General features: G+C 47.1%; 1 protein-coding gene across 4 annotated transcripts in view; it reads right to left on the reverse strand.

The window, feature by feature from the left end:
• Positions 1-20,626, reverse strand: part of KLHL18 (kelch like family member 18) — a 244,474-nt gene that overhangs the window by 2,519 nt on the left and 221,329 nt on the right. For all 4 annotated transcript variants that reach the window (XM_085628737.1, XM_085628736.1, XM_085628739.1 and 1 more), the window contains one exon: positions 11,480-11,591. In XM_085628737.1, coding sequence (XP_085484863.1) covers positions 11,480-11,591 — 112 coding nt within the window. The remainder of the gene's footprint in view (positions 1-11,479; positions 11,592-20,626) is intronic.

Consider the following 20,626-nt stretch of genomic DNA (forward strand, 5'->3'; position numbering starts at 1 on the left):
GCCTGTAAATTAAATGATACTAATGGGCATGCAGCAGTGATTGTTTCACCCACTTAAGTAGCCCTTCAAACAGGTCTCTGGCCTGGCATTTCAGAGCCTGTGTGCGCAGTTTAAACGGTCTTCTCGATCTGGTAACATAAACCTTTTGCCAGGTCCAAACCTTCCTTTTTAAGACACATAAGTAACCGCTAAGGTAGACCCTGCACAGCCCCAAGGACAGGGTGCAGTGTACTTAAAAAGTTGGACATGTACTTTTAAGTTTTATATTATTTAACTCCTAAATTCATTTTTCCCTACTAAAAGACCGATCTCTCCTATACGATAACAGTGGAGTTGCCTTATTACATTTTAGAAGTGTAATCAAATGGGAAGATATGACTTGTTAATGTTTGGTGTCTCTGGAATCCTAATTTATGGTAAAGTCGGATTTTAAATTACAATTAACTTACAATTCTGAAAATGCCCCTTTTAGAGAGTTAACACAAGGAGTTGATGGATGGAGCGCCAAAACTTTGCAGACACTCACTCCCAGTCACAGATCACGGTTGAATCCATCATTGTTCTTAAGCTCAATTCCCCACCCAAGTTGAGACCCAGCCATATGCAAATCAGTCTTGACCCTGTTCCTCATGGGAACAGTCCACAGGGTCAAGACTGATTTGCATATGGCTGGGTCCAAACTGGGGTGGCGTGATGAGCAAAAGAGCGATGGATTAAACCCATATATTTGTGACTGAGGGTGACTGTTTGCATTGTTCAGCATTCCGTCCATCAATTAATCCTTTTGCTTTTACCTTCCTAAGGGGGGAAGGGTGTGCCCAGAAATGGGTTACATGTTCACTGCCCCACTGGATTCAAGCTAGCCTGGCTGATGAGGGTTGATACCCTGAAACAGGACCCGGATGTTTGTTTCTGGTCCAGGGAGCACCTGGCTTGGAAGTTTGGGCTGTACTGTTCCCATGAGGAACTGGGTCAAGACTGATTTGCATATAGCTGGGTCCAAACTGGGGTGGCGTGGTGAATAAAAGAACAATGTATTAAACCCAAATCTTTGTGACTTGGGTGAATGTTTGCATTGTTCAGCATTCCGTCCATCAATTTTTCCTTTTGCCTTTGTAAGCCTAAGTGGGAAGGGTATGCCCAGACGTGGGTTCCGTGCTCATTGCACCACTGGATTCAATCTAGCCTGGCTGATAAGTGATGTCCCGAAACAGGGCCCAGGATGCTCGTTTCTGGTCCAGGGCGCACCTGGCTTAGCAGTCCGCGCTGGACTGCTCCCGTGAGGAACACGGCTGGGGCCAAACGGAGCTGGTGTGGCGATCTAAAGAACAATGGATCTAACCCAGATTTCTTGACTGGGGGTGAATGTTTGCATTGTTCTTTTTCCTTTTAGAAAGTTGGCATTTCTTGCCTGACCCATTTGGTGCCTGCAGTCTATCTATGGTCACGACTGGGTGTAGTTGGCAGTTGGACTTAGAGTATTCCTCTTAGACAGCCACACACAATGGTAGCTTAGGTCTGACTGAATGGGCCACTACTGGCAGGATGGAAGGGAGGATCGGGCCCAGCCTCACTTACACCTGAATAGGCTATAACCTGTCTCCAAACAAAGAGCTGTATAGGCCCTGAAGTTAGTCTGGAGCCAGGGCAGGGAAGGCAGGATATCTGTGCACTTCAAAAGGCATGCCTCAAGAATCTTCTTTCCACTTCAAATGCACAACTGTGTATAAAAGCATGACCTAAGACACCACCTCTTCAGTACACTAATGGACCTGTAGATACTCTACCAGGAAGGAGGACTGTTGTGCTGCTTGAGGACTGCCACTCTGCTGGACAGCTCCTCTGAAGGAGCCTTGCACCTGGACTCGGTCATCTGCGATTTTACCCTGCCAAGTGGTGCAACCACAGTCCTGGACCCATGTAGTGGGCCTAAGGTCCTTGCCAGCAGAACTGAAGCATCTCCTTTGCTGGGAAGTGCATCTCCTAGCACAACTTATGCATCCCCACTGCTGTGTAGGTTGGGCCCGTCGCAAAGACCCACATAATCTCGGCAGACCTCAGAACTGACACATCGCCCCAACGGCATGGTGCCGCTGCATTCCAGACCCAGGTAGTAGCATCACTCGATGACGGCAACCCCAATGACGACACCCAACTTGGCATCACAGATCCTCGAAACCGATGAATTCCCAGCTGCGTACTGCATCTCCTACGCTGGACTAGGCATTGCAAGCCCTTCTACGGGATCCTCGCCGATGATGCAACAGGACCCAGAGCTGCACATCTTTGAGACGGATCAATGCAAGGCTCTGCAACCAGGATTTAAGGCACTCTTTCCAGCAACCTAACTTGGTCCCTGTAGCTGGCCCACACTCTGTCGTGCTCTGACAACTTGTGACTTTGTCCTGGTCCAGCGCGACCAGATTTTTTCAGGTGGCGCTTAGTGCTTATTGGTGCCATTTGTTTTTGTTTCGAATTTTTTTATTGAGAGTTTTATTTCCCATGGTACTGCATTATGCATTGACAAGTTAGACGTTACGTCAAGTGCCCACAGTCAGTCAAATGATATTAAAACAGTATGTAACATCCATCCCATTATACATCGCACATGACGAGCAAGAAACATCACATTGTACCTAGGTATTGCTCTTCTGCTAATCTAGTGTGGGATGCAGTGGGCTGGCTAACGCCGGATGCCTACATGAGTGGGTTTCCATAATGGTACGGGTTGATGTGAAGACCCCCCCTCCATTCTGGGGTCCCTCTTTGCTTACTGCCCATGCGTGTGCTCCCAATGTGTAAGCACCTACTCTCCGGTGCCAAGGGGTGAACATAAAACTGAACTGGGGGTAGGGGTGGGAGGGGGTTAGGAGGAATCCGGGGAGTTTACCGAAAGGCTTGGTGTGATAAGTATGTGCTCTGCGGTAGGTACCAGTACGTCCGCTAGATGCTTACGGAGTCAGGGTTGGGAGGAGAGGGGAATCTTCAGGGGGGCTGTATTTCCCAGCAGTAGTCAGGGTGCTAGTCTAGTGGCTTCCCAATGCGTGATCGGTCTGTCATTTGGTGCAGCTATTGCGCTGTGGTATGTACTGATTCTATCGGGGACTGGGCTGGTGTGTCCCCCGGGTGCGTCGTCTTGTGCTGTCTCTTGCGTGAACTGAAACAGTAGTTGTGCCTATTCCTTGGAGATGGGATGTTTTAGAATCCCCTTCACCTCCTCGTTTCCCAATATGGCTTCTTCCGCTGCCCCACATTTTTTAACCCCCCCAATCCAGGCTGCCTCTGGGGGCCTTGCCGGTGCCCTCCAGCACATGGCTATCCCCCGTTTTCACAGGAGAAGGGCTAAGGACGCGAATCTACACTGCACCTTTTCTGTCTTCCGCCTGCGGAAGACCCCTAGGGCACATGCCTTTCATGAGGTAATGTGCATGAGGTGGACCGTCGCCTCTAGAACCCGATGTACTCTGCCCCAATAAGGCTGCAGCACGGGACAGTCCCAGAACATGTGTTTGAAGTGTGCTTCGGGTGTTTGACATCTGGGGCACGCAAACCGCGTGTCCGGATAAAAGCGCTGGAGTTTCTGCGGTGTTAAATATGCGCGGTGTAGAATATTAAATTGTATGTTTTTGAATCTTGCGTTCCGCGAGACTTTCTTTGGGTACTCTAAGGCTTTTTCCCATTCTTGGTCATTGAGCACTCGCCCTATCTCGTCCACCCATTTCTGGCGTAAGGCCTGTAGAGGGACCGTAATCGGTCCCCTTATTGCTTTATAATGCCAGGTAACTAAGTGTCTGCCTCTGCCCATGTGGAGGATTGTATGCAGCACTGGGAGAGTCGGTGGTTCCCCCTCAGTTAGATCCCAATATTGTTGTGCGCTGTCTACTAGCAGTCTGTGCACCAGGAATTGCTCTGGGGAAAGATCAAAGCTATCTCGCATTTGGGCATAAGTTTTCAGTTGCCCGTCCTCAAACAGAGCCTCTATCTCCGTCAACTCGTGCTCTGTCCATATCCGCAGGGTTTCAGGCGTGTAATAGTTCTCCTTCTGTGGGGATCCCACTAGTGGAAGCAATGGGGAGTATAGGGGTATACCCCTTGACATTCGGTGTCTGCGCATCATACATTTGCGGGCAATCGTCACTTGTAAGGGATGTGTTCTCGTTGGCTTGGTTGCTGGCATCAGCAGTCTCCGGATGGCCAGGAGAGGTATCCGACCGTCGTTATTAAATGTCTCCTCTGTGTGGCGCTCTGCCGTCCAATAGGACAGCCACTGAAGCTGGGCTGCCAGAAAATAGGCTTCAAAGGAGGGGGCCCCCAGAACCCCCCTGCGTTATAGGCAAGTAGAGGGTTTGTAAGGCTACTCTATGTCTACCGTCCCCCCATATCAACGTTGTAAGTAATGTGTCTAGTTCTTTTAAAAAGGAGCGCGGCTGTATCACCGGGAGATTGGTAAAGGCGTAGAGCAGTGTGGGTACCATTATCATCTTTGCTATGGCTACACGCCCTGTGAGAGCCAAGGGAAGGGTCTTCCAGAAGGCCACTGCCACTCGAAGCCCTGCTAATATTGTGCGGTGGTTCCCCTCGTAGAGTGATATAGTCTCACTCCTAAATATCGGGGTGCCGTAGCACTCCAACCGAGTGTCTGGGGACCTATTGTAATCTCCGAGGGAGCAAGGTGGGGGCTGAGTGGAAAGATTGTCGATTTTCCCCAATTGACTAAGTCCGGAGACCTCTGCGAAGGGTTTAGCATTGTCCATATTGGCGTGACATCACTTGTGACATCCCGCACATAGATCAAGAGGTCATCGGCATATAACGATGCGCAATGAACCATGCCCTTAAGTGGGATACCCCAGGCGCCACCCTCCCGTCGCGGGCAAATTGCCAAAGGCTCCACTGCCAAGGAGAAAAGCAGGGGGGACAAGGGGCACCCCTGTCTCATTCCCCGTTCCACCGCCAGTGGGGCCGAAATGCATTTACCTATCTTCACTCTAGTGGTAAGGCCCTTATAGAGAAGTTGCGTGTATGCCATTAGGGTCTGGCCAACACCTATTCTTTGGAGGCTTGCGAATAAATAGTGAGTACTGAATATGTGAGAGCATCAAAGGCCTTTTCAATGTAAAAAAATGAGGCATACGGCTTGTGGGAAGTGATCCCGTACTCTGTCCTGTATATGGAAGAGTCTTCGTATGTTCTGTGATACATTGCGCCTGGGAAGAAAGCCATTTTGGTTTGGGTGGATTAATTGCGGGAGGACCTGGATGTAGCAGTCTGCTAGTATTTTCCCCAGAATTTTACAATCCGCGTTAAGTAAAGTTATGGGCCTGTACGAGGACGGGAGTGTGGGATCTCTGCTCGGTTTGAGAAATGTTACCAGGGTAGATTCCCTGAGTGAACTGGGAAGTATGCCTCTCTTCAATACATCGTCGTACATGGTCACGAGGCGTGGCGACAGCTGCTCCAAAAAAGCAGTATAGTACTCAAGGGGAAAGCCATCCATTCCTGGTGCTTTACGGCATGCCAACGTAAAGAGTAATGGGTAATCTTAGTGTCTAGCGCCTTTCCGTCCGCCGGTGGAATGCCGGGTATGGGACTGGATTGGAGGAATTGGGTTAATGTCAGGTGTGATACCTGTGGCGGGGCGTGATAGATGCTTGTATAATAGTTGTGAAAGATGCGTAGTATATCTACTTGGGAGTGTTCAATGGTATCAGACTCATCCCGTAATGCTGTGGTGGGTGGTATGTCCTTGTCTTGTTTCGCGAGCCAGGTGAGAAGTGTATCTGCCCCATTTCCCTCTCTATGTACCCGGGCGGCATACGCTATTTGCGAAGGTCATTCATGGTTTCCACATATGTTGTTTTTGCAGTTGCCACCTGTGCGGGGGTGGCCTCCCCCGTATCTAGTTTTTTCGTAAGGTCCGCTAATCGCAGTTCCACGGTACGTAGTGACCGCTCAAGCACCTGCCGAACCCCTACTATATGCTGAATACAGTGTCCCCTCACCTCTACATTGAATGCATCCCATTCTACTGATCTGGATGAGGCTGTGTTCGCGTTGAGGGAAAAATATTCCTGGATGTGTTAGCTGTGGATATGACAGAACGCCTGGTCCGTGAGGCAGTCCCAGGGCAATTTCCATGTGGGCACCGGGGGATGCGGTGGCCTCCATCTAAGCATCACGGAGTGTGCATCATGGTCGGACAAAACTCTGCCTAGGTAGTCAGTGTGCTGTATTTGGGGGAGTAGTGCCGCTGAGCAGAGGATCCTATCGAGACGCACCCTAAGATTGTGGGGGACGGAGTAGAACGAGTATATCTTAGAATTTGGATCCTTTTCTCGCCAGGCCTCTACCAGTGACCACTGGGTAGCCCATTTTTAAAAAAACTCTTTCAGTGCGAGTGAATGTGCCGGCGGGGTATGAGATCTGTCTAACCCAACATCCAGGGTACAATTATAGTCCCCTCCCAGTAACCACGGTATTGCAGTGTAGCGTGCTAATACCCCAGTGAGGCGGGTCCAGTACTGCTCTTGTTCCACATTGGGAGCATAGATGCTTCCTATCAGTACCTCTTTACCCTCGAGGTGACCTGCTAACAGAGTATCGGCCCTCCTTATCAACAACCATGGACTGTTCTTTGAAGGGGATCCCGGGCCTAATCCAAATTAGGGTTCCCCTGGCAAATGCAGAGTATGTTGTGGCGCATATAATACCACGCCATTTTGTGCCTAGGCGATCCACCTCTGCCTCTGTAAGGTGTGTCTCCTGGAGGAGTACTACCTGCGCCTGCTGTCTTTTCATATAGGCATAAATTGCATAACGTTTGTTGGCCGTGTGCATACCCCTGACATTCAATGTTACGACTTTCAGGTCTGTGTTAGGTATCCTAGCCGTCATAGTGACTGATAGCTGGGTGTTGTTTTACAGAGTGGAGTGTCCTCTTCTTCTCTCGTGCCCCCCCACCGAGGGACTCTCTCTGGTAACCCCATCAGCATTCTGCATATTGCGTATTCGGTGCCCCGGGAATGTGTGTGGAAAAGGTAATGGGGGGGGGGGGGGATTAAAGTGAATAACCGGGAAACTATCCCAACTAAAGGGACCTATCGAATGGGGCGGTACGTCCAAACTGCACAACATGTGCTAACTTTAGTTTGTTGCGTGGGGTACGTGGTACTCAGCCTTCCACCAGCCGCTGTCGCCTCAGCAGCCCGATCATTGTCTATGTTATCCTGGTGCCCAACTATAACTACAGCCAACATTGACGGGCGATGTAGTCTGATGTGGCGGTGAGCCATCTGGTTTCCCAGACGCGGGACCGTCCGCCATAGACATGATGTGTCAACTCTGCAAGAGTAGGAAGTTCATGGATCTTGGAAGGCTCCTTCCATTGTCTTCAGGGTATGGCATACAGGCTCGGGGAGTTCAAATCAAAGTGTCAGCCGTTGGGGGGGGGGTCACTATTGGCGGAGTCATGGAGCCATCCCCTAGTGGGTTCCCGTCACTGCCCTCCTCTTTTGATGTGAATATGTGCAGGCCCCTCTCGCCGTCCGAGCTGTCCCCTGGGAGCCCCACTGCCGCAGCCGCTTGAAGTGCTTTCCGGCGTTCTGCAATGATTTGGGTAAGATCCGGAGAGTTCTTACTGGAGGAATCTGAGCGGGAGTTGAGTGGGGTGAGTGTGACCTTTTTCTGCTGACGCCGTTGGCGGCCCTGTGATCGATTGGTCTGTGACCTTTTGGGATTGATCAGGTTTGTCAGGTGTTGTTCAACCCAGTTGCTGGCCGCGGCGGGATCCGAGAAAAAATATGTGGTTCTGTTGTGAATGATCTTAAGTCTAGCCGGAAACAGTAGTGCATATTGGACATTTTTCTGTCACAGGATGCGCTTGACCGCCAGAAAGGTGGAGCTTTGTTGTACTGCTCGAGTAGTCCAGGAACAACATGACCTGCTTGTCCTCCACTCTTATGACGCCTCGTCTCCTAGCGGCCCGAAGGATAGTGTCTCTGTCCTGGTAATGGAGCAATTTCAAAAGAAACTGTCTCGGGGGTGACCCCGGTGGTGGTTTCCGGACCGGTACTCTGTGTGCTCGTTCAATGGAGAAGAAAGGTTCCCCCACTGGGGTGAATGTCGCTATCCACGTCACTATGTAGTTGAGAGGATTAGTTCCCTCCGCTCCTTCCGGTATGTTGATAATGAGAATGTTGCTCCTCTGGGATCGTCCCTCTAAATCATCCGTTCTGTCCTCTAGAATCTTCATCCGTGATTGCAGGTTTTTCGGAGCATCTTGCTGTTGTTGCATTTGCGGTTCTAGAGTTTGCAGCGTTGTTTCCCCTACTTTTACCTTGTCCGCCAGTTTCCTGTGGTCGTCCCGGAGTAGGTTGACATCCGTGGCCAGCTCTCCGAACTTGTGCTCCATTGACACTCTCGAGTGTTCAATCGCCGGTAGGACTTTGTCCAGTTTGGCCGACATTGAGTCCGAGCTAGCAGTTCCATCTCCCGGTCGTCTGGTTTGCGGTGGCGGGGACGGTGCCCTTGGGGGTCCCACAATCTGCAGTGTGCCCGTCGCTCGTTGACATCCCATATTGGTTATGTCCTCCGCTGACCGTTGCCGGCGATCACCCGTGGCACTCCCCCAGTTCGACGAACCTCGTTGATGCTGCCTGGTTGTCAGTTGCTGTTACTGTGATGCCCTGGAGAGTTCCCATATTCGAAGTACAGTTGCTGCGCACTGTTTCCGTCTGGATGCCTTGCAGCCCTGTCAGAGGTGGTGTCGGTCTCGCTTCTCTGAGTCTCACGGGGGAGGTCTCCTATGAACACAGCACCGTCATCTCGCCCCACGGGTCGAGGACTCGGTTCCCGCGCCGCCGGGGCACCGCTTTGACCAGGGGGCTCGATCGATAGTTAGAGGAAGTTTAACCCACCATCTCCCTCATGAGGTCTGCCCCTTGAGCGTGCGTCCTCTCCACGCGCCCCGAAGCTCGGCCCCTTTGCGGTGGATGGGGGGAGGGGGGGGTGTCGCGGCGACAGCCCATCAGGCACCACCGGCTGGTGTCATCGGCGCCATGGCCCCTTAATGCGCAGCGCGGGGTTGTGGAGGGTTTTTGATGTAGAATTGCTTAGGGTTCCCTTGACGACAGAGACACAGTTCCATAGGCCCGATCGCGCTTAGCCCGCGCCCGCTCTTCCCTCTGGGCCTCAAACAGTCCCAGGCGCTTTTCAGGGGATCTGCCAGTCCACTGACACTGGTACCGCTTCTATCAGGGGTGACACCAATGGCGGTCACATGGCGCTCCCGGTCCGACCTCTGTCCGGCGCGGCGGGTATGTTATGCCCCCTGTGTCGCAAATGCTACCCGCACCTTGCTGGGGGTCCGCTGCGGCAGGATGTCCCCTCCGATGGTCCGGGGAGTCCCGAAGTGCCGTCCCGTGTAAGCGTGTGAGGGCCCACCCTTTGATTTCGCGGCCTCCCCCGCGTGCCTCCTGGCCCGGCGCCGCTGCGATGGAGGGGTGCCGCTATGCGCCTGGGGGTCACCACACTGCAGGTATGCCTAGCGCCTTACGCCGATGCCATTTTCAATGTGCCCCTTGCAGCGCGGTGTAGTGCAGTCTGAGGAGAGTCACAGCGCCCCGCGATGCGGGCGGGCCGTCCCCGCCGGAGAAGGCCTCTTCTCGCGCTGGGGATCTGGCTATCCGGGGGTACTGAAGCCGGTCCCCGCGCCGCTCTCACCTGCCCTCCGCCGGACTACTTCTCCGCCTGGATGGTCTCCGGATCGCCTGCGGGGATCGCCGACAGAATCAGGAGACAGCAACAGGCCGGCCACGCCACCTCCTCCAGCCCGGTCTCGGGAGCATTCAGACCGTGCCGGGCGCTGCCATTTTGTGACCTGGGCTGCAAATCGCATCGTTGGCTCCTACGCTCCCATCCGCGGCTCCTCGGTCGCGCCGCCTGGGTCGGCAGACGCCTCCCGCTGTCACCTGGGCTATGCTGAGGTTTACCGCGTTGCAAGCCCAGTTTAAGGCATATTTATGGCCAAAGGACTCGGGCTGCTTTGCGGAGCACTAGAAGAATGCTGCCGCCATCTTGGCCTGCTTGGCCACGCCCCATCACTTATTGGTGCCATTTTGACCTACAATTTTAAAAGTGAGTATCTCCAGTTCTACCAATTGGAGTTTTGTCATTTTGGTCTTGGTTTATTTATTGAATAAAGCTCTATTTTTCTAACCTGGTGTGGGACCCTTTTCGTATGGTGTTTTCACACTCTTACTGTTGAAAGTGTTGCACAAAGGCTTTACACATTACCTCCAAGTTAAGCCTGACTGCTCTGTGCCAAGCTACCAGGGGTTGAGCCCAGGTTAATTTGAGATTTGCTGGTGCCTTATCCCCAACTAGCATGGTGATTGCCGCTTGACCAGGGCTTACACTCCAGTCGACTAGTAGCCACATTTCTAAAAGGTATTTGATTATTTTAAGAACATCAAGTCTGTAAAAATAGCTCAAGAGATGGTGTACTGTGCTATAGAATTCTTTCTCCAACCCGATTGTCAACTCTGAATACCAACTGATTAAACAGCATATCAGAGGCAATAGAATGAGCAGAAATGAAACATGTAAAATTAGGACTTTATTTGCAGTGTTATGAAAGCACAAAACTATCAGTAAGCATCATTTGAAAACACAAACTAGTTTTCATTAAAATGACGAATGGCCAGGAAAACTTTTAAGTGTTTGTTCCACCAAAATATAAAACAACAAACACAAAATATGGTCAATAACAGATTCCTTTAAAAAGCTGTGACGAACTGAACTCTAGCAATAGAAGATACAGGGTGGTTGGGCGACTACATAACACCAGGAGGCAACTTTCCAGCCCTCAGATTTACTCTTACAAATGGTGAGTTAGTTTACTGTTACTGTTCAATGGGATAAGACTACTACTCTCGGAAGCACCAATTTGTGCCAAAGGACTAGACATTAGAAGTGTCAGAGATATGGAGTAATGTTATAACCTAATTTGGACGCAAGCCAGGTGCACATCAAGCACTTTTCTTTGTGGTGAGAGGTAGCAATAACCATTTTAATAGGTTAATTGGGATTAATTTATGAATTGTATCACAGTGATTAAAATATATTATCAATTATAATGTGTTTAAGCTTTTATCAGAGACAATTACTGTTGAATATCTTCAACACCAAATATGCTGAATTTTAGAATTAAATCCTTTTGTAGTCTACTAGTACTACTAATATTCACCTGGAAAAAAGTAACAATGTAAGAAATCTAACATAAGATGAAGGAACCACAGGAGAAACCTTATCAACAAAGCACTAACTGCATTCACTCCCTTAAACAAGGTGTTGTGAAACAAACTTGAACATAAAGAGACAATATTATACAAACAATGCAGTCCTCATAGAGAGGAAATTTCACAACAGAGGTCCTTCAAAAAACATTCCTTATCTCATTAAAAGGAAAAACAAAACGTACAGTGTTAAAGATCTGTAGTCCATCATGCCCGCCAGACACATAGATCCTGCCTTCAAACACTGCAATTCCAGATGCACTGCGATTGGAGCTCATGGGTGTGACGACTGTCCACCTGACCAAAAAAACCATAGTAAAACATTAGAAATTAAAGTTTCCGATTTGTCCAGACAGGTCTGTAATTTTGCAGCCATGGTAAATTAAGATAAGAACTTAATCTCAAAAAGGGAGGGATCACTACTGGCTCAGAATTGCCATTCACACGTTCAGCTCCCACTCTTTTCTTCACAGTGCTTTCTTGGGCATAACGCCCTATCCGAAAAAGACAATGGTACTTAAACCAAGGCCCACAAACAAAACATATCTGTCTAGTAACCCAGGGTCCAAATAATCTGGCTCTAGTGCAAAGAAGCTGTTTTCATACCAGCTCATTGCTAAGTTTGTTTTGTTAATGAAGTCTTGAGATGATGAGCATATTACTAAGGATGCATATCTCCTCTTAACTGTAATCCTCAATGCGGAAATTCTTGCAGTAATGAAATTAAAAGATTCTTTTCTCTGGAGTAGAATTTAGAAATATGTTATGCCAATAGGGTTAAACAGAATAAACTTTAACAAAAATTACTGCAAGAAGGCGGGGATGCAGTCGTCTGTTTAACGTAAAATGCACCACGTAAACAAACATTTCTTAGCCGATAATCCAAACTTGTGAACAACAGTGTTGAATTTGAGCCAGTGGTTGAAAGCGGGGCTCACTGGCACTTATTTCTTAGGACCACCAATTATTTTTCCTAAAAAACTTTGATTCATTGCAAGAGAGATAGAAACACAAAAGTGGGAAGGAGGGGGGGGGGGGGGAGAGTAAAATGGAGAAATAACCTGAAAGAATGAGATAAAGGGGCAAAGTGTCTGGTAGTGGATTAAAGAGGTATGAGATGAAATCAAGACTTCACAGTCAAGTTTTCGGCAACCACGACATTCCATAGTACTGGCCACGGGATTCTGAACAAAACTTTGGGCCAATCACTTATTCTTTTACAAATAAGCATTGGTGGACCACATACTTAACTTCTTTTCCAAGCACTAGAAGATATTCTAAAATATTATTCCACAGAACTAGCCAGTTAGTCAAGGCTATATGTATAAGTGAACAGAAGCTGTGTAACAAGGCGGACTTGTTACTCAGCAACATGAGCATTCACAGTCGCCAGTGGTGGACCGCTAAGAAAAACTGTGCCAGTGTTCGTTTTTTTTTCGTACAGAAATTAATCTCTGGGCTCAACACAAATAACATACTGCAATAAAAAATATATGGATACACTTTTGCAGCCTCACAGGCCCTTTCTCAGTCAGATAAGGGAAAACTGATTTAGCAAAAACCATACAGCACATACCATCAGAAGCTGGGAAGTGGAGGAATTTAAAGAAAAAGAGCACCTTTAATTTGCACAGATTAGCAGACCTAAGCAAATGCAACGATTGTAAGAGTCTGGACGATAAACCTATACCATCCTTTGAGCAATATCTAGATTTAATACGCTCTTCTTTAGCCAAGAGCCCGTATTTACGTTTTCGTCTTAGGACTCTTCCGCTAAGATCGTTCACCCATAAATGGAGGACAGAACAGGAACCCATGGTTTGTCCTATGAGTGGTCAGGGTGAAGAGAACGAATCGCATTTATTGTTCTTCTGCTCAGAGTATTCGATCTCTCGTTATAAGTGGATTCTTCCCATATGCTGCGACTCAGGAGTAACTAGACACCAGGTAGCCCTTAGGATACTAAAAACCGACACCTCTTTTAAAATTGTTTTAGCCGTTAGCAACTTTCTAGAAGCATCTTGGCATAACCGAAGAACAATCTTAAAAGCTGCTGAGAAATGACTTATGGAATCATTTTAACACTCTTATTACTCAAATTGAACATGTATTTTATATTTATCTTGGTGTCGGATTCTTGTGATGACATTTTTACTTGTGTTTATTGTACCGTTTGCTATGTGTCCTTTGTGCTACTCATAATTGCACTGTTCTGAAGCACAGGTCACCTTATACATTGGTATGACCCAACCTCTTCGGGGGTTGTGACCTATTAATATGTTAGGCAACTGAATGAATGCTATGTGCCTTTTAACTTTTTTAATTCATGTTTTAGCCTCTATGCTTAATATGTAATTTACACATCTCTGTAATCGATCTGGGTCATGTGTTCATGACTTTATCCACTGCGCTTTTTAGTTATGTACCCATAGTCCCCAATAGCACCAGATTGCTCGTACAACACAGGCCACCTTATATTTCTTACACTTTGGCTTGACTTATCTAACTGGGGCTGTGAAATGTTGTTTAAAATAAGCAACTGGAATGGAATATTTTTTAAACATGATACGTTCCAATGTTTTATGGATTGTAAGAGTAATTAAAATGTTTAACTTATAAGTCATGGGACAAACAACTTGGTGGGAGGTGGCTATATAAACGTGTTTTAGGCCAGTATTTACTTGCTGCAATACAAAACAGTACAATAAAATAAAAAGCCCTGAACCAAATTAGGTCATGAGGTTCTGAGCTTTAAACTGTTTATCATTTTCAATTTGCATATGCACCAGTCTTCTGCGCTCTGAAAATTACCATGGACAACAAAAAATGCCTAAACAATTAAATAGTGCACCTCTAATAGGGACACGGATACCAACAGGAGTATTGTGAGAATGTCTGATACTTTCTGAAACTCCTTAATCTCATAAATATTATCCCAGGGAGCCTTTCTTACACTAGATGATGTAGATCACTATTTTTTAGTTCCCGTATTCTTTAACTTGGACATTAACATTGTTAGTTGGATTAACAAATGTTGGGCCAAAGACATGTATGCAGGTTTTGCTGCTCTGTCCAAATGTGCTGGTCTCTTCAGAAATCTCTTATTGAGTTACTAGTAAATTGTTATCAACAATTAGATTTGGGTGGTTGTCTGCATGCACTTAAGATAGCAAGGATGTGATATTTCAATACTTTCACATAAAATTAGCATGGGTTGCATATTGTCAGACACCTTTTGGGAGGCCACAGAACAGGCAGGAGCTACTGGGCCACAGCTGTGGGGACTGAAGTCATTTGCCTCTACTGTCCCAGCTTGTACTATGATGGCTCTGCAGAGAGGGCCAAGCACAACCCTTTTAGCACTTGCGTCTCAGTGGTAGAAATGGCAGACAGTCACAGGCTTCTCAAGGAGGTTAGTGTTGAGGTATTTGAGCTCAGACCTCACCACCACCCCTAGCAGCGCAATAGGATTAATGTTCAGTGCAGTGATTATCTTTATAAAATACAAGTACTTTATTCGACAGAAAGCAGAAATGGTACTCACTACAATCATGTGGGAATACCAGATTTGCGGGTGTGTGATTAAGCACTTCAAAGTGAGTCCCCTCCCTTGAAGTGCTAGTCCCACCTCACCCTTTGGGCCCCGTTTCATGCACCATGGTGTAGTTCTAATGAAGGGCAGTGTGGTCCCTCCCGCATCTCTAGGCGCACACAGTCTCTAAAGCACGGCAACCACTCAATACTCTCACCTGGTCATTGACTGGAGCAGTACAATTGCTTTATTGGGTCATCCTGCAATGGTGTGTTTCCTGGTGATAGGTAGGGCCATGCACACACAGCACGCAGCAATCCCATTGGATGCAAGCAGCTAACAGCTGAGAAGACAGTCTTCTAGAAAGCTGTAGGAGGAACAGGTGCTTCTGGTGGGGCCCTCGTCCGGGCAAAGTTGTTCTATGAGAGTATGCTCAGAGAAGTCAGCAGACCTGGTCTGGATACTCCAGTACGTCTCTTGGAGTCATTCACACTGGGGGTTCCCACAGTGGAGGCAACTAGCAGTCCTCTTCTAGTGAGTGTCTCTGGTCCCAACGATACAGTCCCAGGCTCAGTCCTGGTATGCAACTGTAGTCACCAGATAGGACACTGAGGTCTTTGAGGAAATTGTCTCAAATTATCTTTGCAGGGCGGTCCAGGGGTACTTCTAGGCTGTGCAGAATCCTCTACTCGCGACAGGGCACCCCAGATTTGGAAACCTCTAGTTTTGGGGGACTGCTCGTAGATGTCCAACAGAGACTATCAGTGGGGCTCTCACACTATCCATGTTCATAGGCACAAACAGCGAGTGCCAACAACAAAGTACTTATCCTACATTCAATCAGGCTTACCAATCTGGTACACAGCTACTGGTGCCTTGGCAGTGACAACAGGGCATTATGCAACAAGACTGTCGCACACTTTAGCTGTGCCGAAGCTCCTTCAACAAAGCTTAACAGAAAGATTGGCGCTCCTTATCTCATAGGTCAAGTTTGATGGCAAGTTTCTGTTGGACAGACCACTACTCCAGAGTCCCTTTCTCTGTCACCTCCTTATGCAGGGTTTGTGCTTCCTTCCCTCTGGTTCAGAGACCTCAATGAGGTGGTGGAACTAGCTCTATTGCTCCCTTCTGGAGCAATGTCTTTACTGCTTCCTGCAGCAGCAAGACTTGTGTTCTTGGCTGATGCTAGTGTAGCCAAGTGGCATATTGGGTGGCATGATAATAAATTCCAATTAGTAGCCAAAGGAGATGATAGAGAGGACAGGTTTGTCTGAGATTCTCTCTTCCTATTGGGTATACAGAGATATAACAAGAATCTTCCCCTGAAAAATGCTGTGTGATTAGATGGATGCGAGGGAAGTAATTGTTGGGTGGAAAAGCCCTTTCCTTGGGCTTGTCTGGCCTTACTAGCACTGTTGGCCCAGAAGTTTCCTCTTGAATACGTTTTAGAAGCTTGCCCGCTTTTAAAGGACTGCTGCGGTTGGTAGAAAAGTCCGTCCAGTGCAGCTGCAGTTTTTGCTTCAGCTCCAACCTGTTGATGCTAAAACCCTGAGCAGATTGTTTGGAATACCCCTATGGCCCTCTTGTGTCAGTACACATGTTTATCTTTTTGAGCATAGAGTCAACCAGAGGCCCAAGAAGGCATTCACTGTTGAAGGTGACCGTAAGAAGGTGTTGATGGACTTCACAAGTCCAAGACTCTCAATCATGCATGTCTACACAGAAGAATGCATGTGTTAGTCCCTCTGGAGGCAGTGTCGGGCACATCTGATATCTGCCCTTGATATAACGTGCCCTTCTTTGACCAACACCTTGCCTCGCTTAAGGTAGGCCTCTCGCAAGTGATTGATTAGCTGTTAATTTCTTCCCATTGATACCTATTGTACCTGGACTAAAGTACCTCAGAGGGAAGAATCTTGAATGGTATGAGTAATGGAACCATAAGTGCAGTTTGTGTTCTGGGTGTACCTTTACAGGGGGCCCTGGAGATGGATCTCCTCCGAAGTTGAAGCCTGGCGCTGCTTTCTATAACGCACCCGCAGCGTTGCATGGAGACTATGGTTAGTGTCCCTGATGTCACTAGGCAGGTTGAGGGTCTTCAGGTGCATAGTGGTAGTTGGCATTTTAAGTAGTTTGACTTGAGGCGTTTCATAGGGTTGGGACGGTATACCTTTTTATATTCTTTTTTGTGTGTCAAGGTAATTGCAGGGTTATGTTAGATGGGATACCTCAATTTGGGTCGAGTGCACGTGTCGGTCCTCTTGGCATTTAGTGCTATTCAGGACAGTTCCATAGCTATGAACTGTGCTTATACTGTTAGAAGAGTGATCTCGCTGGATTCTATCCAAGGGTCAGCAGTTGATGTGATGATCTTGTTAACCATGTTTTCACCTCCCTTCTGAACATTAAATGCTACTGGATGCTTTGAACCTTGGCTGGCAGTGAGTTTAAGAGGTTTACTGCTTTTACCTAGCACAGTGTCCTATTTTGTTTGTACTGTTTAAATTTAATATGTAGGTAGACTAGTCCTTTTCCTGGGAGGCTCTGTTGACGATGCAAAATAATCTCTAAAGACTGATTATCTAGCTACATGTAGCCAGTGAAGTTTTTGCAGGAAGGTCACCATGTGCTCTTTCTGGTAAAGGGGAGGAGTCTTCTTGCTGCAGCATTTTGAATTCATTGTATTCCGAGTTTCATGAAGCAGGGAGTCACCAAGGTATAAACTATTGGTATATTTGAGCCTGGAGATCACGAACCTCTAGACAGTTTGTAGGTTTTGTTTGCTATCCATGAATGGAAAGATGCCCGACAGCATTTCATTGTGTAGAAGAAACTTCTTCTGACCTCACAGGCATATAGCATCTCAGAAACAGATCCAAGTCCACGGGCAATGATAGGTTTCTCAGTTCACTTGACGCAGTAGACAGCATATGAATCATTGGACCATATGCCGGTGTTTGTCATGATCTCCATCACTAAGGTGTTGAGGTTAAGGTAGGTAATCACCACTATTGAATTTAAGACATGGAGGCAATCGTCAAGCCTGAACTTGTAGGTGTCTTCTTGGTCACCCTTTCTTATTGTATATCATCTTCATAGGTGCACCATGTAAGGCTGACCGCCCTGATCAGGTCCAGTAAGATGGTTAGGTAGATGCTGAATAGGAGAGGAAAGATGTTTGACTCCAAAGAGCTGCCACAATGTTTGATCTGAGAGGCGGATATGAAAGGGGATATAAAAACAAAGCTCTCTCTCTTTGGGGAAATCAATTTTAGGACGTTTTCTCATATTCCAAGATGTTGGAGTCTGTGACAACGCTCCTGATAAGTCCAGACACCTCAAGTCAGCCATTCCATTATTGTCCAGTGGGAGTTTTAGGTCGCCCACATGGATATGAAGGATGAATCTGAACCTCTACCTGCTCTGAAAGATTGCTGGTCGAATATCAAATTATCTTTAGTAAAATTGGGTAGTTCATTAAAAACTGCTCTTTCAAATAATTTAACTAGGAACAAGTCAGTTGGAGACTGGCATTTTTACAGGATTGGATAGTGCAAGATTCTTCTTCTTGGGAATGGTCTAATGTATGAAGTTATTAGTTCAGGTGCGAAAGATCGCAATTCCAAGGAAATGTCAGAATGCTTCTAACGACTGCTCCTGCACAGGTTGAGTGAACAATATCTTTGACAATTTGATGACCTGCCTGCAGTGATAATGTTGTAGAATTGTATTTCAGAGAGGGCGCTGAAGGTGGTGCGAGATGAGACTGCAGTGTTGTGGTCATGTGTAGGAGGAGTGTTAGCTGTTCGATCCAACTGACCTCTCCCCCTGCAAAATCTATTTAATGATACATTACAAATTCACAACAGGCTAGGGACTAGCTGATGCGGAAGGAAGAAGAGCATACGTACCGGTGTAGTTTAAAGGATATATATTTTTTCAATTTTTGTAGTTTCACACAGTGCTGTGAACAAGATTTTGGGAGGATCACACTAGTATAGAACTGTAGCAATGTGATGCAAGGTGGGAAGGTAGCAAATAATGAAGGTCAGATTTATCATTGCACTCGTCACAAAAAGTGGTCGCAATTTGCAACCAATGTGGAATTCTGCGTACTGACCTATTTAGTAATAGGTTGGTTTTCAAAAGTTTGATGCAGAGTGAGTCGCAATCTGACCCATTTCATTAATACTCATGATGTCTTGAAATTCAGTCTGAATTTCCAGATAGTATTAAATTAAAGTAAACTTTTTAAAAGGGGCAGTTTCTACTTGAAGAACATAAACAAGCTTTTAACAAAAAATGGTTTCCATTTTTTTCCCCAAGTTTCACTGAGAGCTGACAGTAGTCCCCTGGACAATTGAATACTCCCACTGAAATGTTTGCAAAAATACACAAAGGAGGATGTGTCCAAAGGGGACTTTTTCTCCCTTAGTAAATGCATTACCACACCAACTTGGTGGTCAAAACCACAGAATTATACACGCAAATCATTGATTCATTCTATACCGTACTGCAGTTATGAAGGGGTGCCCACAGCACGTCCCTTCCGAACTGCGATTCGGTTTCCAGGCACAGACCCATTTTAGGAGTCACTAAACATTTAAAGACTCTTAAAATGGGTTTGGTACATAGGGAAAAAAGTTTTAGCTGTCGCAAACCCACAAATTTAGCCAATCGCAAGGTCTGCAACTGCTAAATAATGTCATATAATCTTGTCCCAAACAAACATTTAAGTGGGTAGTCAGGACTATTGCTTGTGAGATCCAAAGTAATACACTGATAACACCCAGTGTTGATGGGAGACCCACTTCGGAGGATTGTCCTTCGAGCTCGATTAAGTGAATACGTTGGATTGGGGGGCTATAGACTCCACTTGAGCATGAAGAATGTCGGAATGGGGGTGCGCAGAACAGCAGGCCAGGGTTGGGACTCGAACACAATGAGCTTGGTATTGAACTCAGGGCTTCAAAATTTTGAAAGGGTACGTAAGTGGTGGGACCTTTTTCTGATGTGCAAAATGACAATGTAAATGCTGAAGTTCTGGGGGTGTGGGGGGTTGCCACCTGCTCGGAGGTGGTGGCGCTAGCCATCCCCAGTGTATTGTGGTGGTTAAATCTGGGCTACAGGTGCTCTGCAAATTGGGCATGTGGGTAATTGTAGACCTATGGTGCAGGGTAGGAGGGTGGTGGGGGGGTGGCTTGACAGGAATTTGTTTAAGCATTTGTCTGTTTAATGTTTTTGCTATTTCTGGTTTAAATACACCACTACACGGGTTACACAACATTCTAAAATGGAAAGGCGGGGAGGAGGGGCGGGCAGGGGAGTGGGAGGATGGGCAGCAATTTCTCCCGGTTAAGCTATGACAACACAATCTACAACTGTATTGAGGGTCCTGACGTGGAACGTCAACACTCTTGGAGACAAAATCAAACGTACCATGGTATTCAAATATTTACAATCCTCTGATTTGGTCTTTCTGCAAGAGACACACCCGCATGATAATCACTACCTAGCGCTCAACACATTTGGTTACCCGCTTGTGGCCCACGTAGGATTTACATCAGGCTCTAGAGGGGTGGCAATCTTAGTAAAAAATGTGGTATCTTTCCTGCCGGGTCGCACTTGGCAAGGCCCCTCGGGGAAGATATGTGGCGCTGACTGGAATGTGGAAGGATGAGGCTCTCAATCTGTGCTCCACATACATACCCCCGAAACTACATACTGTAACTCTACCAGAACTAAGCAGACTGCTGATTGATAGGGCCCCAGACATCTTAATATTGGGCCCGGACATGAA

This window comes from Triturus cristatus, chromosome 10, assembly GCF_964204655.1.
Source record: "Triturus cristatus chromosome 10, aTriCri1.1, whole genome shotgun sequence".
Taxonomy (NCBI): domain Eukaryota; kingdom Metazoa; phylum Chordata; class Amphibia; order Caudata; family Salamandridae; genus Triturus; species Triturus cristatus.